Raw genomic sequence first — 24,472 nt, 5'->3', positions numbered from 1 at the left:
TGCTGTGAGGAATCTGGAGTGAGACTGGAGAAAGTTCCTGGCAAGAGTGTCCTGGGGTTTATAAACTGGTGTTTTTCTTTAAGTACACAGAAGCTGAGGATATTGGCCAATCTATCCATATTTAATAAAACTAAATCCACTTGGGTTGGTTCCCAGTCTTGGTTACAGAACTGCTGCTGTAACCATAAGCTCATACTGAACTTTCTTTCATCACACTTAGCACTGTTGGACTTTATAGTATACAGGTGTAATGATTTATAATTTCACTATCTGGAGTCACACAGAAGAGGATGGGTTCCCTTTTGAGTCTGGTTCCTCTCAAGGTTTCTCCCTTATCTCGTCTCGGGGAGTTTTTCCTTGCCACAGTCGCCTCCTGCTTGCTCATTAGGGATCTAAATCTACATTTCTGTAAAGCGGCTTTATGACAATGTCTATTGTTAAAAGTGCTACAAAAATAAAATTGAATTGGGGTGAACTGATTCAAATCTCATGTTAATCATCGCATTTAATCAGCACAAGAACACAAAACTATTGAATTATTATTGATTCTTATGCAGAAACAAGCCAAAGTTACATGCAGATACAGAATGAAAATAAGGTTGAAAAAAAAAAAAACAGGCTTGAGTTATATTGAGTCATATAAACATTACACTATCATTGTGGAGGGTCTGTTGTGTCTCAGGTGCTCGATAGGCTTGCTTCTTTTAGACGCAGTCTTTCCTTCTGTCATGAGAAAAAGAAAACAGCATTTTGTTTGGACACAATATTTAGAATTATACCCTACATATAACTTATGATGATCCTCTCGCATAGCAATCAGTTGTGACCCTGAAAATGAACCCAAAATGACTTTAAAATAATTGCTCTTACAAACAGGAGAGATGGACCTTGTTTTCTCTAATAAAATATGGTCAATATGGCTCCAAAATAGTTTGATTTTGGAGATCTGCTTCCACAAACAGTATATTCCACGAGTGGAAATCAACTGTGAATCTCAGCTTTTGGCTTACATTACATTTCAAATCAGTGTGATATTCATAATGGGTATTCTATTCCCTACTGTGTCATCTATACTATTGTCTTTATTATTAATATTCTTTATTACTGTCAATAGATGTAGAACAAAGTTAGACCCTTACCAGGCCGTTTGCATGGACCTGCCTGGTCTCCACTTTTTTGTCTGCTGTGATGTTGTGCACTGACTGCTGGGCCTCTTTCAGTCTGGAGTGTAGAGAAATAGTTTGGCTAAAAATGAAGGGCTACACAATCTTCCCATAACCACAAAATCAGTCAGTTAGCCATGAGGCAACCAGCAGTGAAGTTTAGGTTTTTAACAATTAATGGAATTGTATGTCACACACAATCATTTTCACTTGACACTGCAAAATGTGTTTATGTCATATAAATCAAGTTCAGCTTAATTTGCTATTAAGACCAGGAGTAAAAAAAAATTGGAATTCAAACCCAGACCAATGTTCAAGCTTTAGTCAACTATGGGAAAACACTGCTTTTTCACCTCTCATTGGAAATGGCCTTGTTCTCCCTCTTCCATCTGGTCTTGAAGTCATTGCAGAATTCAAACCAGAGCATAAAAACATGGCCTGGTAGGACATCCTGCTCGCCAGAACGTGGCCTGATCCCAAAGTACTGCACCAGGTCATGGAAGCTAAGAGAAGGAGTCAGAAAGACAGTAGAGATGAAGTATATACTGTGTGTAGAAAGGCTGATTCTCAGATTGCACAGAGATATAGACATGCAAGACTTAACTCACACTATGACAATGCTTTACTTTATGAAATTAAATACTTTATGATACTTTATACAACACTACTGTTGAATTCTCGATTCTGATCAAAAGGAGTTGATTAATTTTCTATAACAGCAGCTCTGATAATAGTTGTGGCTGCAAGGTAAACCACAGCTTTATATTAATGCACTCGTTCTAATATGTTATCGTGTCTATAGTAACTTACAAATGTGCTGCTCCACATTAACTTATTGAAAACGAGTATAACTGTTTGTATGGTGAAGTTTACTTTGAAGGTGAAGGAGAATTTTAATTTAACATTTTTTGGAAGGAGTCTCCAGTAGCAGTGTTTGTAACAGTCAGGGGTAAAGCGGTAACAGTAAGATTTCTGACGCAGAAATGTCTTCAGAACTGAGGGGTTTGCAGTTTCTTGGTAACAGTTTCTTGAAAAGCTTTTTGTCGTATTAACTTCAAGAGAGAAAATGACTGATAATAGCTGATAACATAAATCAGAAGAGGAACTTCTTTTGTGGGCTTTGCACAACACTAAACGCAACTAAAAATGGATAAAAAGTATGACATGATGTTATTTAAAAAAATAAAAAAAACTGCAAAAAGCAAATTGTGTTTTAATCCATACATAATATAGTGGCTTTACTAGAAGCACTAAATGACATCATCATAATTCAAAAACTATTCAAAAGTAACAAGAATGAAAATAATGGCATACCTTTTTTGGGCAGATATGAGATGATGTTCAGTTGCTCTTTGTTCTTTTTGGGCTGCAAAAACAAAAGTATGCTGAGAAGCATTTACCATTAAACATTTATCTGCACATGAGTTTTAGAAATGAACACATAATGAACATAACTTCATTCAATGAATTAGTGTTTAAAATAAGTAATCAGTTGTAATTAGTAATACAGCTATGTATTGATGTTGTCGTCTCTTTAGCTACCACATGACAGAAAATTATTTGTTCCATTTCCTCAGTAATATTACTTCACTGTACAGGCTTTACTCAACTTTTAAAGAAACCATAAAAATGAGCAAATAAGTCGAGTCACTTGGAAGTCTTGTTCACTGCCAAAGCCTCCCCGATCCCTATCTGTCTGTCTGCCTTCTGAACTCGACTGCTAGCTATCTCACACAGGTAGTGAAGACCACAGACAGTTATCAGGTCCCCAAAAGGGCCAATCACAGATATTCTCCAGGGCAACTGAATGAGATCTTTACTGTGCAGCAGAGATAATGGAGTAATTATTGTGAGCATTTCAGTCTGTGCTGCTGAGTCCTGTTAACCTTCACTGCAGTATGTAATATAAAGTGGCTTTGGAAAGTATTAAGATGCTGTCTGTTTTTGCATACTTTATTCTACACACAATAACCCATAATGGCAAAAATAAAAAATGTTTTTAGACATTTTTGCACATTTTTATATATATATATATATATATATATATATATATATATATATACACATACATTTATATACATTTATATACATTTATATACATACATATGAACGAATACAGACCCTTTATTAGAAGCAACTTTGGCAACAGTTACAGCTCTCCTCTCAAACTCAATCAGATTGGATGGGGAGCATCTGTCAACTACCATCTTCAGGTCTCTCCACAGATGTTCTGTGGGTTTCAAGTCTGGGCTTTGGCTGGGTGACTCAAGGACATTCAGAGATTTGTCCCGAAGCCACCCCAGCATTGTCTTGGCTGTATGTTTCAGGTTGCTGTCTTGCTGAAAGATTAAACTTCGCCCCAGTCTTAGGTCATGTGCACTCTGGAGCAGGTTTTCTTGGGCCTGATTGATGGAGTATTTCTGAGGTGGTTGTCCTTAGGGCAGGTTGTGACATCTCTGTGGAGGACTTCTGAAGCTCTGTTAGAGGTCAATGTATTCTTGGTCACCTCCCTGGCCAAGGGCCCTCTAGCCTGGTTACAGAGTTTAGCTAGACGGCTGAGTGTAGAAAGAGTCCTGGTGGTTCCAAACTTCATCCGTTTCACAATGATGGAGCACACTGTGCTCCTGGCTCTTATGTCTCAACAAAATTTAATCACAATTTGGTCTTTGGAGACTTTCTTGGACTTCATGGCTTGGTTTTTGGTCTGACATGCACTCTGAACTGTGGGACCTTAGACACACACTTGTGTGCCATTCTAAATTATTTTGAACCAACTGAATTTGCCTCATGTGGATTCCAGTCAAGTTCTACAGACATATCAAGATGTCTCATGAAGAATCAAGGCAAACAGGATACCTAAGCTCTATCTGGAGAGCCTTAGCTAGCCCAGGCCAAGAATACTTATCCAAATCAGCTATTTCCATTTTTGATTTTTAACACATTTGCAAAAAATTCTAAAAACAAACAAACAAATAAACAAATAACAAAAAAACATGAATCCACAGTACATATGTACAGTGTCTATCCTCAGAGTTGAGAACACCACGACAGTGTCTCAAACTGAGACAAAGATGAACCTGTTACATCTCTTACAATCATGATTGTGACTGTAGGTGTTTAAATTATAAGACTGCCTACTTTAAGGGTCTTGAGGAAGACTCTCAGCTGTCAACCAGAGCTAAGAGGATAGATGCTCCTATAATAATTCAGACTAATCTGGTCTAATACTTTAATGTATGGCTTACCACTGGCGATAAAAGCTTCCATTTTCTCCTTGAAGGGATGGATGTATTCTTGAGCTGATGTTAACCACACTCTTTGGACATCCTTCTCACAACCTGAATGAAAAAAGTCTGAGATTCAAATTTGATAAATATGTCACCTTTTCCTTATACTATGTTACTGTTTTACAATTGACTATCTGCAACAATTGCAACAATCTTGCTATTATTGTTAATCATTATTATTTTATGGGCAGCATGATGGCACAGTGGGTAGCATTGCCACCTCAGAGACAGTAAGCCCAAAGGTTCTGAGCTTGAGTTACTGTCTGTGTGGAGTTTCTCTGCATGTTCTCCACATGTACATGTGGATTACCTCTGGGTTCTCCAGCATCCTCCCACCTCCAAAAAACATGCCAGTAGGTGGTCTGGCTACAGAAAATTACCCCTAGGTATGAATGAGTGTGTGAATGAGTGTGTGCATGGTGCCCAGAGATGGACTGGCATCTCGTCCAGGATGTCTTCCCTCCTCGTGCCCTGTGTTCCTAGGATAGGCTCCAGAATCCCTGCTATTCTTATCAAAATAAAGCAGTTACTGAAGATGAATTGAATATTATTTACTTTTAAAAACTAGCTCTCAACTTATCATTAGGCTATAAAACATTTTTGCATGACTGTCTTTCATAGCTTATTGTATTCTCAAAACACGAGAAAGGTAGGTGTACTTTTTTTTTCAAACAAGGCAGGGGAAGAAGCTGCACCTGTGGTGGAGTCAGAGGTTCAGAGCCTGTTTTGTGGCACCACTGATGGCGGCAGCAGATAGCTGCTACTCCCCCCCGTGGCACCAGGCTGCGCCGTTTGTTCATCATCAGTTCAGTCCAATCCGAGGATCAGAGGGGCCAGACTGCTGTCCCAGTCATAATAGAGAGCGATGGGAGCCCAGGCCTGCTGGATTCAGTCCATCTGCATCTGTCTCTGATAAGACTACGCATGCCACTGTTTTCATTCAGCATTTGTGTAAACTGTGGGGTGACTGGTTATGCAATAAAACCCCCAGGATACAGAAGAAGATTACTTAAGCAGTCTTCCAGAATGTAAACAGTGTCATATGTCTGTGTGACAAACATTTCTTTTTCAGAGATGTCAAAGACTCTGAGTAGTAAGTCCATAACAATTAAGAGACCTGAATGCAAAATTGCCATATGCAACTGTTTAAAAAAACATCTCTGCACAAGACAATAAAATTCCCAGAGTGACTCATTTAAATATCAGAAATTCCCTGTACCATCGAATAGCACAGAAGATAAATGCGGTCAAAGAGAGAGCGAGCGTAAACTATGTGCCCGGGGCAAACAAACTAAACATGCCGTTGAAAAACAAAACAAAACGATATAAAACAAAAAAAAGACATGGTTCATTGCAGGCATGTGGGAGGTTCAAACAGTGAGACAAAGGGGAGAACGTGATGGGCCAGATTTGGCAGTCTCTCAGTCGCCCGATAAGGAGGGCTTGTTGAGAGCTAAAGAAAAGAATCTCTGACACAAATCTGCAGGGCCACACTGAACTGGAGCTGATACAGTGTAACAGGAGAACTGCGGTGCATCTGTGCAGAGATAGAGAGCGGTTGGCGGGAAGATAAGCTGCTCTTCCCTCAGATTACATAAGAACAGCAGCACTGCAAGCCTGCGACCCTCAACGACGACATACGCAACAAAGCCTTGAAATCATACAATACCAGAAAGCATCAGATGGGCAGGATTAAAGACATATCTAAAAGGCGCCATGGCAAAATCACAGAGACTCCACTTTGTCTAACATGCACACATCATCACAGACACACACACACACACACACACACACACACACACACACACACACACACACACATATATATACTAACAGACACACTGTAGTGAAAAGGCAAGCTCTAGGTTTTGCAGTGGGGGGGTTATGCCATATGGACACACTACAGACAGGTATGATTGCATACAAAATGCACTGTAAATAAACTACAATAAAGTGGAAGTTAAAGTATAGAGGGAAAAAAAAATAATAGGCAAAATACATATTCAAGTAAGCCTTCAGCGGCTCTGTAATTACGTGCTTTAATCCTAACATGGCTCTGTAATGACTGTTGCAATGGCCAAGAGCCAAACTTGTTGCAATAAAATGGTTTTCAATCTATTCTGATTAAAATAAGGTCACAGGGTTGTAACTTTCCTAGTCTTGGGAAAGTAGATCACTGTGAAATACTGACCATGAACAAAGCCATGAGAGCACTGAAACCCCAAAACACAACTGAGACAATGCAATAACACAATGCATAACAGGACGAAAGCTGATTGATTACAGGCACACTAACAGTCTTGACTGCGTATTTTAAGTACAGTGATTATTGGATGTAAAGACAATAGCTAGAATTGTTTAACAAGAAAACAAACAAACAAACAAACAAAAAAAATAACATTGTGCATGGTAAGTTTTTGAGATTTTGTAAGGGCATTGCTCTCACCTTCAAGGTCTTTGCCCAGCTTCCGGAGCTCTTTGGAAAGGTCTTCAAACTTAACTTGGGAAGCAAGGAAGACATCCTGAGGCTCAGGCAATGGAAACACACAGTCTTCTGTCCCAGAATTCTGAGGTGAGTGAAAGATTAGATAAGCAAAAGCAAAATATTGTTCATGCATTTCATGTAAAATAATAGTTTAACATGAAAAATAACAAAATATTTACCTTATCAAGATTGCGTAGGTAGTAAGACACTACGTAATCCACCAGACTCATGCGGTTATCCTGTGAAGGTTTTTTGGCAAAGAAACAGTAGTACTTTTTAGTCTTGAGCGCATCAAGTAATCATTCACAGTGCAGGCTGGAAAAATAAGTGATTCCTTGAATTTAGTAACTTGTAGATCCACCTTTAGCAGCAACAACCTCCACCAAACGTTTCCTGTATCTGCTTATAAGACTGGCACAACGATGAGGAACCAAAACAGGAATGTTCATCTTTTTCAGCCATTTTTATGGTTGATTTATGTGTGTGTTTTGGGTCATTGTCTTGTTGCATCACCCAACCTCTCTTATGCTTGAGGTCACGGACTGTTGCCCTGATTTTCTCCTGTAAAATGTCTTGATACAGTTTTGAATTCATTTGAATTTCCTAATGATTGCTTAAAACCAGCTTAAAACCATGATGCTCCAAAACATAGCATTGTGCATTTTTGCCCAAAAAGGTCAACTTTTCTGCTCATCTGTTCACAGAACCCAGAAGCACTGTGGAACATCCAGGTGGTTTTGGGCAAACTTGAAACTTGCCACAATGGTTTTTTGGACAGGCATGGTTTCCTTTGTGGTGTCCTTCTATTAACGCCATTCTTGTTCAGTGTTTTTCTGATAGTGGACACATGAACAAAGACTTTCACAGTTTGTAAAGTTTTCTGCAGGTCTTTTGCTGTTACCTTCGGGTTCTTTTTCTTCTTTTTCAGGATTGCCCATTGTGATCTGGGTGTGATCTTTGCAGGACGCCACTGCTAGGGAGAGTAGCAACAGTCCTGAATTTTCCTCCATTTGTAGACATTTTGTTTTATTGTGGACTGATGAATACCCAGGTCTTTAGAAATGCTTTTTATTTTTAGCCTTTTCCAGCTTTGTGCATCTCTATAATGCGCCTTCTGTGGTCTAAAGTGAAACTTGATGGGATCAATTCATGGTATACACTAATCAATTGTTCTTGAGAAGAACAGATTTGTCAGTAACCAGACTCTACCTGTCTTTATTTCAAGGGCAAGGCACCTGTACAACCCACATTTCCAATCCTTAATTGAAACACTGGACTCTAATTAGCTTTTGGAAAAGTTGTTAGCACTTCTAGAGGTTCACTTACTTTTTCCAGCCTGCAGTGTGAATAACCACTCAATATGCTTGATAAAGACCTGAAACTTACTACTGCATGTGTTTTAGTTTAGTCAAACTATGTTTGTCTATACAACATGGACAACACTCAAAATTCTCTTGTGTCTTTATATTGTAAAGTGTGTGTTTCAGGTTTGCGCTAATCAGGGCTTAAGAATGTACAATGGGAGTGCACTGATGAACATTTATATTTGGATCATATCATGGAAAAGCCTACCCTGCTCTTAACATCTTTGAGCTTGGGGAGAATCTCGAGGCCAAAGCCATCTGCCTGGCCTCGGTTTCTGCTCCCGCCATTCATGTAGTTCCCGAAGGCAAGGACCAGCCCCAGCACCTCTCTCACACTGTCTCTCTCCAGTAGACCCTGTCACAGGTTAACACATGACTATTAATATTCATGTCCACTCCCTCTGTGCCCATGACACCAGGAGACTCCCTGAACATCAACTTAAAGTTCATGTTGCTCTTGGATATTCTAAGTATAGCATTTGTAGGACATTTTACAATGAATATATGTTAGTCTGAAATAATTCTCTAAAAGATCTCGAATTATAAAGAGTCTTGTGATCATATCATTGACATCAATAATATCTTATCGAAAGCTGCATTGTACCTTGCACACTTGTAGAACCATGTTTGTTTTGCGCTGGATAGATGCAACAGCGTCAGTGAATGTTGACTGGAGAATGATACAGCGTGCTCTCAGAGAGAATTGGGGAATCAGAGAGAGCTCATACAGGAACCTGGAAGAATTAATACACAGTATAACTTACAGTGTTGTATTGAATTTCATAGTTTGATCCCACAGAATGAACACTAAATATTTGGCTGTGTAGCAAAAATTAAATATTGAAATCTTAAAAATATCTGGACATTAGATTTATAATTTTATAATTTGTGACAAGAGGACTTGGCACGTCAACTGTCCCTCCGGTAACAGTGTAAGTTGTGGAATGGAACACACATCATGTAGCAACTATTCATGTAGTTTCATAATCATTGCCATGATGTTCCTGTTTTATGTCAATAGTGGATATGTTACTGATCTCGCTAGTATCTCACTGTTCAGGCTTGTCCAGCAGTCTGATATGTTCTTCATCTGAGGTTTCATAGTGTTTTCTTATTCTCGCCAACTCTTCAGGCTGAGCTCTCTGAGGACCATAAAAAAGCATAGACACCCAGCTAACAAAGTGAACACTTTAAAATCTCCCCAAAACAGTATTATCCAAACACGTAGCTATTAAGATATTACATTCTGTGAAGAAATAACGAGTGTGTGTGTGTGTGTTTTCTTTAAACAGACCACTTATTCCTGTGACCCATGTGAAAAGTACTAATTTAAAACAACAAAACAACAGGCTACTTCTGGACTACATGATATGCTAGGTACTACTTTTACGTTGAAGCATACTACAGACATTAATAGTTTACCGTAAAATGGGCTCTGGGATGATGGCTAGTCTTATGGCAAGTAATAGCTTGAACAGAAAATTACACAACTTCCCCTTAGCTTAAAAGTAATTGATCTTTTTGCATGTTTTATATATAACAGTGTGTCATAAAGTGTCAGAAACCACATAAGCACGTCTACATACAGTAGGATGACTCAGTAACTCGGCTTGGCTTGAGTTGAGGCAAGTCTATGAAATATCTATAAATTATTGTTATTCACATTACTTGTTAGAGCTACAGTGAAAACCAAAGAAGCAAACTTCAGACACTAAACAAAATGTCTTGGCTGAGCAGCTACATTTGGGGTTTAAATTTCATTTTCGCAGAGCCAGTTCTTTAACTACTAGGCCCAGTTATCAACTTTCCATTCCTATTAATACATATGCTGCCAGTGTAAACACTTAAATAGCAGAGCACAGTTTATAGTGGTCTCCTCACACCTAATTAACATACAAATATGAATTGTGGGAAGGACACTTACATTTTCATACAGGGCTTCAATAGCATCCAGATCAACCACAGAGTTGTCCATCATCAAAACAGCTATGAGGGGAAAAGCATGTGTATTAGTTTCTAGATTAGCTCATTTTGCTAATATCTTCCAAGCCAGATGTTTAAATGTCAGTTCCATGAGTGGAGATTGTTAAGATTGGTTTGTGGTGTATATCCCAACTATTAAACCCATGTCTTAGAGCATAGACTAACACAGGCTGGACCTACTAGTATTCAGTCTATATACTGTATATTTTAGACAGATTCCTGTTTGGAATTATTATTTGGAATAGTTATTCCATTTTTAATCTCACTACTGGTACAAGCACTATAGCTGCATTCAAATTCCTCAAACATACCTGCATATAACCTCTGTACTTAAAACACTAGCTTGACTGTTACAACCTGCATAGACAGCTAGGGGGCAGTCTTACCTGAAATGATGTGAAATACAATGCAAACTAGTAGTGAGGGAAAGAGGACAAGACATGTAGAGAGAGATAAACAGCAAGCTGCATGGGGAAGATGGTGTGTAAAGGAAGAGAGTTGTATGGTCAGTATAGTTTGGTGAATCTGTTTTAATATGAATTCAAGTATGTCTGGGTTACTGGAATGTCAACATGTTTTAGAAGATGTGTGTCAATATGTGAGGTCTGAGGCTCATGGAAATTGGTCTGGTATTTTGCAATGTGGAATTTTACATTTTTCTACAATTTGTGTACTACAGATGAGGCATGCATGACCTACCATGCTCCTTAAGAAACTGGAGTGTGACATCTGGTGAAATTATTTAGTTTGGATCTTACAAATGTAGGATTCTGCTAATAGCTGGTGCTGTTTGATGATGTTTGAAGTTTTAGGGAGTGGTGGACTCCATGTTCCCAAGCTCTTCTGCATGGGTGTTATTTATTAGCACAGGAAACACAGACACACCCTAAAGCAAGACACTACCATTCAGGCCACTGTTATGACACTACTGCTCAGAGACATTACTTGTGACTGGTTTAGTCCATCAAGTTTTTGAATTAAGTTTCAATTGTCAGTTTCCTGTGTATGTAGATGCATGTATACTGTGGAGAGAAAGTGGAAAAGCAGTGTAGAGGAAGCATGTGAAAAGAAAACCAGTGCTGCCCAATGCAGCAAACTGTTCAAAAATACAGGTGAAACTCGAAAAATTAGAATATTGTGCAAAAGTTCATTTATTTCAGTAATGCAACTTAAAAGGTGAAACTAATATACGAGATAGACTCATTACATGCAAAGCAAGATAGCTCAAGCCGTGATTTGTCATAATTGAGATGATTATGGCTTACAGCTTATGAAAACCCCAAATCCACAATCTCAGAAACTTAGAATATTGTGAAAAGGTGCAATATTCTAGGCTCAAAGTGTCCCACTCTAATGAGCTAATTAAGCCATAACACCTGCAAAGGTTTCCAGAGCCTTTAAATGGTCTCTCAGTCTGGTTCAGTAGGAATCACAATCATGGGAAAGACTGCTGACCTGACAGTTGTGCAGAAAACCATCATTGACACCCTCCATAAGGAGGGAAAGCCTCAAAAGGTAATTGCAAAAGAAGTTGGATGTTCCCAAAGTGCTGTATCAAAGCACATTAATAGAAAGTTATGTGGAAGAAAAAGGTGCACAAGCAGCAGGGATGACCGCAGCCTGGAGGGGATTGTCAGGAAAAGGCCATTCAAAAGTGTTGGGGACTTTCACAAGGAGTGGACTGAGGCTGGAGTCAGTGCATCAAGAGCCACCACACACAGACGGATACTGGACATGGGCTTCAAATGTCGTATTTCTCTTGTCAAGCCGCTCCTGAACAACAAACAACATCAGAAGCGTCTTACCTGGGCTAAAGAAAAAAAGAACTGGTCTGTTGCTCAGTGGTCCAAAGTCCTCTTTTCTGATGAGAGCAAGTTTTGCATCTCATTTGGAAACCAAGGACCCAGAGTCTGGAGGAAGAATGGAGAGGCACACACTGCAAGATGCTTGAAGTCCAGTGTGAAGTTTCCACAGTCTGTGTTGATTTGGGGAGCCATGTCATCTGCTGGTGTTGGTCCACTGTGCTTCATTAAGTCCAGGGTCAACGCAGCCGTCTACCAGGAGATTTTGGAGCACTTCATGCTTCCTTCCGCAGACGAGCTTTATGGGGATGCTGACTTCATTTTCCAGCAGGACTTGGCACCTGCCCACACTGCCAAAAGCACCAAAACCTGGTTCAATGACCGTGGGATTACTGTGCTTGATTGGCCAGCAAACTCGCCTGACCTGAACCCCATAGAGAATTTATGGGGCATTGCCAAGAGAAAGATGAGACATGAGACTGAACAATGCTGAAGGCCGCTATTCAAGCATCCTGGTCTTCCATAACACCTCAGCAGTGCCACAGGCTGATAGCTTCCATGCCACGCCACACTGAGGCAGTAATTGCTGCAAAAGGGGCCCAGACCAAGTACTGAGTACATATGCATGCTTATACTTTTCAGAGGCCTGATATTGTTCTATGTACAATCCTTGTTTTATTGATTGCATGTAATATTCTAATTTTCTGAGATTGTGGATTTGGGGGTTTTCATGAGCTGTAAGCCATAATCATCTCAATTATGACAAATCACGGCTTGAACTATCTTGCTTTGCATGTAATGAGTCTATCTCATATATTAGTTTCACCTTTTAAGTTGCATTACTGAAATAAATGAACTTTTGCACGATATTCTAATTTTTCGAGTTTCACCTGTAAATTAACTTTTTGAGTCCAAGTCGCTGCTGCTGATTAGAGCAGTTTTGAGATGCATGTACTCAATGGCACAGCCTAGCTAACTAAATAATGATAAAAAAAAAAAAAAAAACATAGCCATTTCTTAAGTATATTTATTTAGCCTTTATTTAGAACTGGTTTGTTTGTGCTAGAATTTTTTTGGAAGCAGAAAAACCCTTACCAATTAATCAAGTCAATGCTTTATCAAAGAGATTAGTGAAGTATATAGAAATGAACTGAATAATTTGTTTCACATTTACTATATCGATTTTGTGGATACTGTTGTATATGTGAAAGCAGGTGATCCTTAAAACACTTGCCAGTTAAGGAGGAAGCCTTTGCAGACTACACTGGAGGAGAAACTGTGTAGTCGTGTCACTCTGTGGCTTACCATTTGCTAAAGGACTTTCATTTATGTTATTTTGGACAAAAGTAGGGGGCCACACTAATGCAAATTCCTAGGCGGAGTTTCGTTCCCAATCAACCCCTTCATTTGAGAGCTTATGATGTTTCCACTTCTTAATCCCCCTTAACCTCTTCTCTGACTATTGATGACTTTGCCACGATCTTTAATGTGATGATCTGCCAACATAATCTGCCCATCTTTCCCTTTCCATGTTCTTACACTGCACAGTCACTCTTACCGTCCCATCTCCATACTGCTCCAGACCATCTCGCAAGACACCACCTTCATCACTTCCACTTCACTCCATCATCTGGTCATGTACTGACTGCTTTCAAGACAGCAGTAGTTATACTCACAGCCCACACTAGACTCCTCAGGATTGAGGTGTATGCAGGACTGTTTTTTAATCCCACTCCTGCCCGCGTCTCACCAATCTCACCCACTCCGGCTGACACTCATGACCAATCTCATCTGATCTTGCAATTATTTTTGTTTGAACATGCCTGCAATATTTTCTAAGGAACTTCCTAAAATATAAACAAGTTAGCAATTTAATCCACAGCAATGTTAACCAGGATAAATCATTTAATAAAGATAAATAAATGAACACAGTAAGTGCAACATGCGAGCCACCAGTATGCTCCCATGTTAACTGTGATCTTTCTTTGTTCTGCAACCTTCATATCTGACTGCCTACTCTCGCTCACATGAAAGAAAATTAAAAACTGCCCAACACCACAACTTTTTGTTGGGTCCCATGGGATACTTGTCCTGATGCATACCTCTACCTCAGAAAATGAATGTGCTGTATACAGTCAGTTGTTTTAATTCTCACCCAGAACCACCACCATTTGGTGCCACTATTTACACGGAGTATGTACTTATGAGGATGCACAGGATGGTGTTGCGTTTGATCATGCCAAAGGCTGCTGTCAGCTCAGGTACGACAAATACAGATGACACTGTAGTTTGGCTGATACGGCAGCATGAAGCTTCTCAGTAACAGCCACAAGGACTCTTTCTGTGAAGTGTGCTGCTTTGAAGACAGACGTATTAGAATCTTGTAGGTTATCAAACCCCCACTTATCAAACCCCCTCTGCACTGTTTCCACTACCATGGTGTGTCTGGACCCAGCATTTCTCAAGACCAAGGTATTCAACTGCAGGGAGGGAGAGGGTTGAAATGGAAAATACTCCCCCCCCCCCCCCCCCCCCCCCCCCAAAAAAAAAAATTTATATGATTGTATCAGACTTTTAACATTGGTGTATGCTGGAACATACTCCAAAAAACACCAAAAGAGCATAAAAATGGCAGATCAGCCAGTCAACATTTGTGCAGGTGTTCTGAACTCTCTCTGGACACTCTCTCGAACCCCTTCCCCCCTTTCCCCCCTTCCCCCACTTCACACTAGTAATATTTTGGCATGTGCTCGTGGTACTTGAAAGATGCGCTGTTGCTGCACCCTTGCTTTCTGTCAAGGAAAATAGAGGATGTGTGGAGTTCACCAAAGATGGTCAAAAACAACGCATTGTAACCAAAGGCTGAAATATTGACTGAAAGGAAGATTAAATAAGCCTGCAAAGAAGTGTTCAATCTAACACTTTACAAATAATGTTAATGATGTATTTTAATTGGACAGTGATTAAAAATGCTGTTTGTTTGCTTTGTTCTTCTGTGCCGAGCAGTAATGTGTGAATAGGCATTATTCTTCTTCAGGGTTGTCAGGTCTGATGTATTACAAGACTCTCTTCATGTTTTATTTTCTTGGCCAGTTAATAATAGGCAATAAACCCTAGGCAAATGGGATGAGTTGGCTTGTGTTTTTATATGTAAATCTCTGCTCTGTAATGGTACCCAGGTGGTGGAATGAACTTCCTCTGGGTAAAAAAAAAAATAGCTGAGTCCCTGGCTTTCTTCAAATGAAACAGTTCATTAAGCAATCAAATGAGCACTAATTAACAACAACAAAACCCTTGACTTGTACTGTTTTTGTCACTGTAGTATACTTTGCTGCCAAACATGTCATTACTATAAAGCAATCAAACCGGTCTCCGCTACGTACCTGGTATCGTTACTTATAACAACACAGTGTGATTGAAAAAGATGCATGAACAGCCCACTCACATTTCAGAGGAATCGTGGTTATATGGTTTAGTATGGGGAGAAATAAATTAATTGGTTTAAAACACAAATATAAAATATGTTATAAAATATGCTGAATTGGATAAGCAACCAAATGTTACTGGTTTAAAGAAAAAGAGGTAGAATCTTGGCTAATCGATCTGTACCAGTGAGAGGTCTCAATTTCAGGCACTTTTTCCGTTTTGTTGAGGCCAATGTGGGAACGACCATGTGGTTATGTAACACAAGCACTTTCCAAATAATGGTTTTCAATGCTATTACTCAGACAGGGCAGTTCAACTAAGCAGAATAAAAGGCCTTCAAAACCAGACTCGTGTATTTTCTACTGGATGCTGTCTAAAATCAACTGGATGACTTGGCTTTCACTCATCATCCAGCCCAAACATGAATCCAAGGACTAAATACATCTGCTAATTATTGCAGAATTGTAGAAGAAGAATTGTAAATGTAAATTCTAAATGTAGAATTGATGTTCCTAGCTGTGCACTTCGTCACAATGGAAGACTGAATGATGACTGATGTGGGGCGAAGTGGTGCTTTTGCATGTTGTGTTCAGCTGTGTGTGAAAAACCTCTCACCCTGCTGTATGTCCTTCATCTCCAGGTGAAGACTTGAGATTAAGATGCCCACAGCTTGAGAACGCTTGCTGTCCAACACCTTAATGATCTGAAGGGACAGAAAGGTCAAAGCACACTTCATTTGTCAAGTGTCTTAGAGTTTACTGAAAATAAAATTTTTGTGTCTTAGGCAAGACCGGGACAGCTAATAACTACAAATGGAAAAAAAACAGTCTCTGGCCAAGAGTAACAGTACTATAATTATCTTTAATAAACTCTTAAATGCTGTGGAGAGAATCTGTGAGTTTTTATTCCAACATAATTACATATGACAGTTTCAGAAACTGCAATTGTGGCCTCCAGTTATTAAGACAAATAATGTCTCTCAGTCAAACTTATTCTGCCTGAAATAGAAAGAATCTAGTAATTTAACCATTAAAATATGATATTCAACAACAAAACAGTGAAACCATACTACTGTCTATCTGAAATAAAAACAAAAACTGTATAGACCATCTAAACCCAAGCAGTGACAACGGTCAGTAAAACAACACTTCTGAAGATGATGTGAACATTTTGTTTAAAAGATGAAACAGATGACCAGTGGACCAGGTTTCCACTAATAGAAAGTTCAGTAGTACGTATCCATTGGGTAATGCTACACGCCAACAAAAACTGAGATCAACATGATCCAGTTCAAAAATTTCACACTGTTATCAGTTAATATACAAAAGCTAGTATACCCATACTTTAAGACAGAGGTTATTTGAACTTAGAAAAAATACACTCTTTGTGCTCAGTTGAATTATTAATTGATAATTTATATCAATTTATAGCACAAAAACCTTTGACAGCACTGGGAGGGTGAGGGCTCTTGCTAGCAAACACTGGTTACACAATATAATATAAGATATATATGATATAAATGATATTCAAGTATATAAAGTGTCCTTCAATCTCCATTATCCTGATGATTAGAGAGGATTTTATACCTTCTTGACTTTGGCTGTCTTGTCGTAGGCCTCAGATAGGGGTTTCCTTTTGGCAGGTGAAGCCATTTTAGCAAACAACTCGGCAAACTCATTAGTATTTATTATGGCTGGCTCCTTCAGCAAGCTCCACAAATTATCATTTCTAGGAGAAGAGACAGAGATGAAGACAGACATCCAGACACCACTCAGGCTTGGTTTCTATAAGCCATTCTCCCTCCCCCTGTTTTTAACATAATCCTGAATAATTGAGGGTTTTTCTTCTCATTGCAAGAGACAAGCAAGATTCAGTTTTCACACTTCAAAGACAGCAGGCAGGCAGCCTACCAAATGCTAAGTAAACGCAAAAACTAATGGAAACACACTATTACTGTTTCTGGGTAACCATGCCTGAAAGCACATAAAATCAGTAGGGGTTCAAATACGAGTGCTCGGCTTTGCTAAACCTTTGCTCCCATTAAAACAATTAGAGAGCCAGCAAGGCGCTGCAATGCTAAGCTTGACTGGGTTCAGCTTTGGCTTGCTGGTTGCTCAGTGAGGGAAGAAGGCTTTCAAGAGGAGTCAAATAACAGTGCAACAGCAGAGTGAGGGCCTGGAAACAGGATCCCACAGAAATCCACACCACCGCTAGAGGTCCTGGAAGGTCTGGTTATTCTACTACTGGCCCCAAAGACAGACCTCAGGCTGCTGCGGTTAAACTTATACCGCCCCAATGTCTGATCAGGAAGTCTTGAAAATGACTCCTTCCTGCTTTCACACACAGATCTGTCTTTCTTTGAAGGGAGTGATGAAAGATGATCGAAATGTCTCAGTGTTTTTGCAATGGAAATATTATGTAAGTGTGAACGAAAGAAATCAGCATTTCAACAATGCAATATAGATGTCATTTTGTACAGGAAAAAACTTAAGGAGTCTGGTTGTATCTCAAAGACCCCTACCACAGAGTATTTCTCTTCCACCGAGGGTTCCAAATAAAACTCCTTTAGTAAGCTAAAAATCTTTGACTATGTTTCTCATGTGTGTTGGTGATGGGAGTTCTCAAGTCCTACCTGCTGTCTTGAATCTGTATCCGCGTCCAGTAGAGTGGCTTCATTGGGCAGATGGGTTCCACTCTTGGCTTTCGTTGCGGTCTCTCCTCAGCTCTAGAGAGGAACAATCCACCTCCAGTGGGAGGAGAGGGCACAGGGCCTGGTAGGGGTGGTGGAGGAGAGAGACCAGTGCTGATTGTTGGTGGAGGTGGTGGTGGAGGAGGTGGGCCATAGTCTTGTGTGAGTGGCGGGCACTTTTCTGACTGAGTAGGTTTTGAATAACACTCAGAAGGACCAGGCAGTGATGGTGAAGGTTTTGAAGTTACATTATCAAATCCTGACTGAACAGACAGTGGTGGTGGTGGTGGCAGTGGCTGTAATGGAGGCAGACCAGTCTCCTGTTTGCCCGAAAGGCTACGGCTGATTGATGCAAGATCAAGTTTTTTAGGCACATTTTGTTGAGGGCAAAGGTCTTTGCTTAACTCTGGCTCCTCCACAGGCTTAATAAAAGTCTCTCGGTCTGTCTGAATGCACACAGTGCGAAAACTGCGAGGTGTGAAGTTGTCTTCTGTTGACACAGCCGCATCTCTGAGTTCACCATGTGAGCACTTGGCAGCCTTTTTCAGATCCGCAATTGCTGCTTGCAGTCTGGACACAGATTCTTCATTCTCCTCTCTGAGGTGGTAGAGCTTGAGCTTAAAATCCGCCTGTGCAGGATTATTTAGGGAGCCAGGGATAAGTTTCATAAATCCTTTGATAAACATGGTTCAGCATGTGCAATTAACTTAAATGACTGAGAAACACAGCTCTGCCCCTCTCTCACACACTTAATACTTGTTAGGAACATCAAATTTTCTGTTTAAGATCATGTTTTGTTTGTAACTTGCCTCTAATGCCTCCAACTCTTCTTTGCACTCCCTTTTTAGATGTAGAAGAGCTGCCTGATGCTCTGCAAAGACGAAATACCGAACACTCAATTTATCCAAAACATTTCATGCAGTCAGTGATAGGCCTGATATGTGCAGAGCTGTAAATCCATCCATAGTGTATATACTGCTTATGCAGTTCACAGCAAAGGGAAATAAAATGTGATATTTGGTGTATTAGGTTTTACAGATGTAACACAAATGGTCAAATAATGTACAGATGGATGACAAAGGAAAAAAACAATGGCTTATTAATAATTGATCTTATTAATAATGTGGGGGCATTTTGCTCATATGGTTTGGGTCCATGTGTACCTTATAGGCAAAACTCACTGGAAATCAATACAAAGTTATTCTGACTGATATCTTATGATGAACATTTCTATCTTGATAGGAGTGGGCTCTTCTAGGATGACAATCACCCCATCCATAGGGATTGATGGTCCATTGAATGGTTTGAGGAATATGAAAATGATGTAAATCTCATGCTATGTCCTTCTCAGTCACCAGATCTCAACTCAGTTGAACACCAGTGGGAGAATTTGAACCAACACATTAGACAACACTCTTCCACCATCATCAACCCTCTCTAAGTTTGAAGAATGGTGTTCATCTCACCAGTACAGTTCAATACTTGAAGTATCTATGCACTTGCAGACTTTATCCAAAGTAACTTACAGTTGTGCCAAGCAGATAATTGATAAGGGTTTTGCTCAATGGCCCATCAGTGACAGTTTGGCAGTCCATGGTTTTGAACTAACAACCTTCTAAGCAATAGCCCACAGCCTTAACCACTGAGCCACCACCACCTCGATGCTAGGGCATAGCAAAGCTGTTCTGTTGATGACCTAAGACCTTACTAGGACACAGTATTCTTTTAATTTGTCTCCTGCCTGCATATATAATAATACCTATATCTGTCTGTCAGTCTGTCTGTCTAAAACTGTCTTTGTGTGCTGTAGCATTACAATTTCCCTTAACTGGAACTAAGGGGTCCAAACCTGTTCCAGCATAACAATGCCCCTCTGCACAAAGCAAGATCCATAAAGACATGATTTGCCAAGGTTGGAGTGGAAGAACTCGAGTGGCCTGCACAGAGCCCTGACCTCAACCCTGCTGGACAACTTTGAGATAAACTGGAATGCTGACTGCACCCTCTTGCCCAACATCAGTGCCAGAGCTCACTAATGCTCTTGTGGTTGAATGGACAAATCCAAACAGTGTAACTCCAAGATAGGTCTAACTATGACAGTGACCTCTTTCCAGAAGATGGCAGTACAGTTATATGGGTGAAATGTGAAAGAATAAACAATATAAAGATATAAAGTCAGTTATACAATATACATTATAAGGTCAGTGATTTTGATTGAAGTCAACTGAAGCTGGCTGTTTTAAAACCAAAGCCAAACATATACATTTCTTATCGTAATTGGTTGGATATTGGTGGTCCTCGTGATTAGATTTTTCTCCTTTTTGCAGAGCATAAGGCAGCCACAGAGATCAGATTTGCTCCTCAGAGCAGTTATTTTATTGCCAGCTACCTGAATAAGAGAACAACTTCACCAAATATTACTAAAAGTGTTCCGACATAAAAAATAGTTAACCCCACCTTTAATAAATGGCTTAGTCATATCTGAGATATGACTATTCTTACAGTGTGTACTAAGGTGTGTCTGTAGACTCTGCACCTTGCTGGATTACAGGATATTTGTCTGGCAGACTACACATAGAATGTCAATAGTAGTAGCCAGAGATATTGGAATAACAAAATACACAAGGTTTACCTGGTTTCAGAGTGTATTTTAATACAATTTGTTTATTTAGGAGCAATCCAGCGTTTGAATATTGAACCACATATAATATAATTGAGCAAAAATGTCATCTAACCTTCTGAAGAATCAGTGAGGGTGGAGGTGTATTAGCATTTATTTGAAGAGTGTTGTACCATTACATAAAAAGCAAATATTTCACTCTGGACAAACATTTGCTTTACCTTTCTCACATGTCCATATGCAGGCATGACAACCACTTACCAGCCTCTGTGTATTTTAACCCAATTTTCTCCTCCTTGTCTTTGGGCTTTGGAGGGGGCCAGACGGCCTGCAGACGTCCCGGGGTCCTCTCCTCGCTCTCGGGAGACTGGAGGAGAAGACAAAACGTATCATGAATTTATACAGTACAACATAACATTTCAAATAGTCACTTCCTAAAATACTGTTCAAATGTAAATGTCAAGGTAAGAGTTTGTAAAACTGTAAATGTAAATGAGTTTAAATGGCATTCAAACAGTTTAATGAATAGTTTTATATCAGTGTTTATAGCATGATAAACCTTGACTATGCAACACGTTTCATGCAGGCTTCATTTATTAAATTTAATACTTAAATTTGTATTCCTTTATAGAATAAACACTAAATAATGCATTTAATTCCGGTGTATCTGGTGTATTTGAACAGGTGAAATCCAAATACAAAAAAATACAATAAGAATAACTTGGCCATATAATAAAGTGGTTAAAAAGGTTCAGTTAAGAACCTGTAAAGATTTTTTTTTTGTCCTGTCCCTCTGAGGGAAGGGTTCCATTAAAGTTCTAAAAAGTTCGTTAAAATTCTACATTCTATTTTCTGATCAGAGAAGGTTCCAATAAGAAACTTTAAATATCTTGGGAAAAGATTGCATGATTCTCTAATTTGAAATATGCGTTTACTTTTTTTATGGACAATGCTGAAGTAATTTCTTAGTGCATACTTTGGTATCAAAGATGTTCTTGTTGTCTGGAGACTTGCTAGAATTTCTGTCAAAGATAGCTCGGATTGTCTCTGGGTTGAATGCCCTCTTTACTGCATCCAGGTCGATATGGTCTGAGGTGTCCCTCTTAGCTGGTTTAGGGGTAAAGAAAGCCTTGAAAGCATTGAGGGCTGTCTCTGTATTTGTTGATTTGCCACTTTCCTCTGATGACGCAACATCAGGACCCTTCACACTTTCCTCTACGGGAGGCATTTCTGCTACTGGGGCCTCGCTGCTGGGTGAGAGTGGAGGACTTGTTGTGGGTTCCTGTGCTTTTTTTGCTCCTACTTTGCCAGCATCAAAGCTCAGGAGTTGAGAGAGCTGCTCAAGGATGCTTCCTTTAACCTCACTTTTGGAATGTTTCTCAGAGAAAAGTGCCCATTTAACAGAGGCCTGTTTCGTCAGGACAGGACTCGTAGGTTGTTCAAGGGTTAATGCTTTTTTCGGCTTGTCACGCACTTCTTTTTTCAACCCTTTCAGTCCACTAAAGATGGTGGGTAGCTGGGGAGGTTTCTGCAACTTTAGGCCTGGAGAGAAGGTTACTCTTCTGGTGGGCCTAGAAGCATTTTCAGTTTTTGGTGGCTCTTCTAGGTACCCAGGAGCTGAGGGAGTATCTAAAGACTCTGAATTGCTGTCTTCTTGTAATATATCCCTTTTCTCTTCCTCCATCACTCTTTCTTTGTTTTCTCCCTCTATTTGTACCAGGTTATCACTTTCATCTTTCATCATTGTCCCTCCATCTTGTTCTTCATTCTTCTTCATTTCTAGCTTACTCAATTCTTGTACATCTTTTGTTCCTCTCCCCTTCTGTGTTTCATTGAGACTGTCTGGAGTTGTTGGTTCTAATTTTAATAACATTTGATCAGACTCGACTTTGAGGAATGTGTCTCCACTTTCTGAACTGGATTGCCTGTCTGATTCCACATGACATCCATTACATGTGTCTGGAATTAAGGAGCTCCAGAATTCCACTTTTGGTTGGATCTCATTGCCTGTGTCTGAGTGTGCGCACTTTGTATTTGTACCAAAGTCTCCATTAGGTATAACCAGATTACTTTTAAAAGTAGACAGGGCCTCATCTGCCTGATCTGAGACTGCTCCAGTAGAGATTGGATTGTTGATGTCTGTAGAACTTGTACTCTCTGTGTATAGTTCCTCATTTTTGTTCATACATGCTGGTTCCTGAGTTTTGGTTTGCATATGTTTAACCTCATTTGTCCACTCTTGACATTTACCCTCATACTGTGCAGTAGATAATACCTCTTCTTTGGTGATATTAGTTGTGTTGCCATCTCTCATAACTTTGTCTGGTAATCCCTCTGCAGTCTGTTTGCTGATACAGTCTGAGAGATCTCCACCTCTGTGGCTCTCTTCTGGTGCTTCGTTACTCAGGCTAGCATCATTATATTCCTGGCTAAATGCTTTGGAAAGCAGGTCAGCCTGGCCATCTGCCACCCTTTGGTCACCCTGACTTGTCAAGGATGAATCTTTCCATGAATTGCCTTGATCCACATTGACTTGCAGGTCCATGTCCAAGAATTCCTTTCCAGTATGAGTTGGTGTTTCATGAGTTTTGACTTCATCTCGGTCCATGCTAGTATTACTGTGAGTTTCAACATTATTATCCCTTATTTGCTCCAAAGATGATCTCTGACCCAGATTGTTATTGCATTCATCTCTAGGCTGAATTGTTCTTGCTAAAACATCCTCTGTCTCTGTTAAGACTTCTGTCTCAGATGACGTCCTGCTATTAATTTGACTAGAAACATCCATTGCTTTGAGATCCTTTTCAACAGGTGAATCATTATCAAATCTAATATTGTGAGTTTTTTGGATGCTGCTGTTCTGAGTTTCAGTGTCTTTCTCGGACAGGGAACGAAAAGATGAAAGAACTGGTGTGTCTTCGGTTTTCTCTATACGGTTGAAAAGGTTGGAGAAGTTGTTAAAGAATGAATTAGCAGGATAACTATCCATTTTTTCAGGCAAGGCACTTTATTTGCAAGTATATTATGGGTGACATGCAGACTTCAAAATTCCACTAAGCAGAAAAGTTCCTTTTTATTTTTGCATTTGCAATGATTCAGTTTTGTTGGCACGCCCATTCAAGCTAGAACTTGATTTTTGAATCCTTTGCTAAATAAATGTTGTATTAGGCTTCTAAAACTTGTCAACAACATCTGTTATCAAGCTTTGTTATTGTACATGTGTTTGTTCAGCAGAACTGTTCTCAAAATCTTTCTTTTCCAGTATGATTGTAGTCATCTTGAAATCCTGATTTTTACTGAAATTTCCAGAAGGATGAGTTCAAGGAAAAAAAATCACATTATGAGAATGATGCAAAATCTCTGTTTGTCTTTTCAGTCCAAATGAGAGATACAAATGAAAATCCACAAATGTTTAATTGGAGCTGGGAGTAAATTAATTCTCCAATTGACACCGATGCTCCAAGTGATTTTCTTTTACCTTCACTCAGTCGTCTCTTTGCTCCAGTTTAGATTGAGTTATACCAGTAGAATCAGCAGGTCCTCTTGCTTTTAATCCGTATGTCGCACAGGAACCACCACACAACAAAATATGATCTTATTTACACATATACACTCCTTTCTTGAGTGCAAATGCTCCACCTTCTCTCCTTTTC

General features: G+C 39.6%; 1 protein-coding gene across 1 annotated transcript; it reads right to left on the bottom strand.

Annotated features, from left to right (window-relative positions):
* Window positions 1–72: 72 nt before the first annotated feature.
* On the bottom strand, window positions 73–24,472 carry fmn1 (formin 1). Its single transcript, XM_026923730.3, has 17 exons — window positions 21,796–24,472; window positions 21,081–21,186; window positions 19,009–19,070; window positions 18,143–18,828; window positions 17,097–17,238; window positions 16,126–16,213; window positions 10,224–10,285; window positions 9,353–9,441; window positions 8,904–9,033; window positions 8,508–8,654; window positions 7,115–7,174; window positions 6,897–7,017; window positions 4,409–4,501; window positions 2,478–2,529; window positions 1,517–1,666; window positions 1,140–1,221; window positions 73–723 (listed from the first exon to the last, which is right to left on the bottom strand). The coding sequence occupies exons 1-17, from the start codon at window positions 23,806–23,808 to the stop codon at window positions 679–681; spliced, it is 4,128 nt and encodes a 1,375-aa protein (XP_026779531.3). The 5' UTR covers window positions 23,809–24,472; the 3' UTR covers window positions 73–678.

The sequence above is a fragment of the Pangasianodon hypophthalmus genome, chromosome 19 (genome assembly GCF_027358585.1).
Source record: "Pangasianodon hypophthalmus isolate fPanHyp1 chromosome 19, fPanHyp1.pri, whole genome shotgun sequence".
NCBI classification, from domain to species: domain Eukaryota; kingdom Metazoa; phylum Chordata; class Actinopteri; order Siluriformes; family Pangasiidae; genus Pangasianodon; species Pangasianodon hypophthalmus.
This window is presented reverse-complemented; position numbering and strand designations above follow the sequence as displayed.

Bases quoted from the DNA above. Each gene is read 5' to 3' on its own strand.
- fmn1 (XM_026923730.3), bottom strand. From the start codon at position 23,808: ATGGATAGTTATCCTGCTAATTCATTCTTTAACAACTTCTCCAACCTT. The intron at 21,187-21,795 runs GTATGCACTAAG...CTTCTCCTCCAG, and splicing joins AGAACATCTTTGATACCAAA to TCTCCCGAGAGCGAGGAGAG. The intron at 9,442-10,223 runs GTAAGTGTCCTT...TATGGTCCTCAG, and splicing joins TTGAAGCCCTGTATGAAAAT to AGAGCTCAGCCTGAAGAGTT.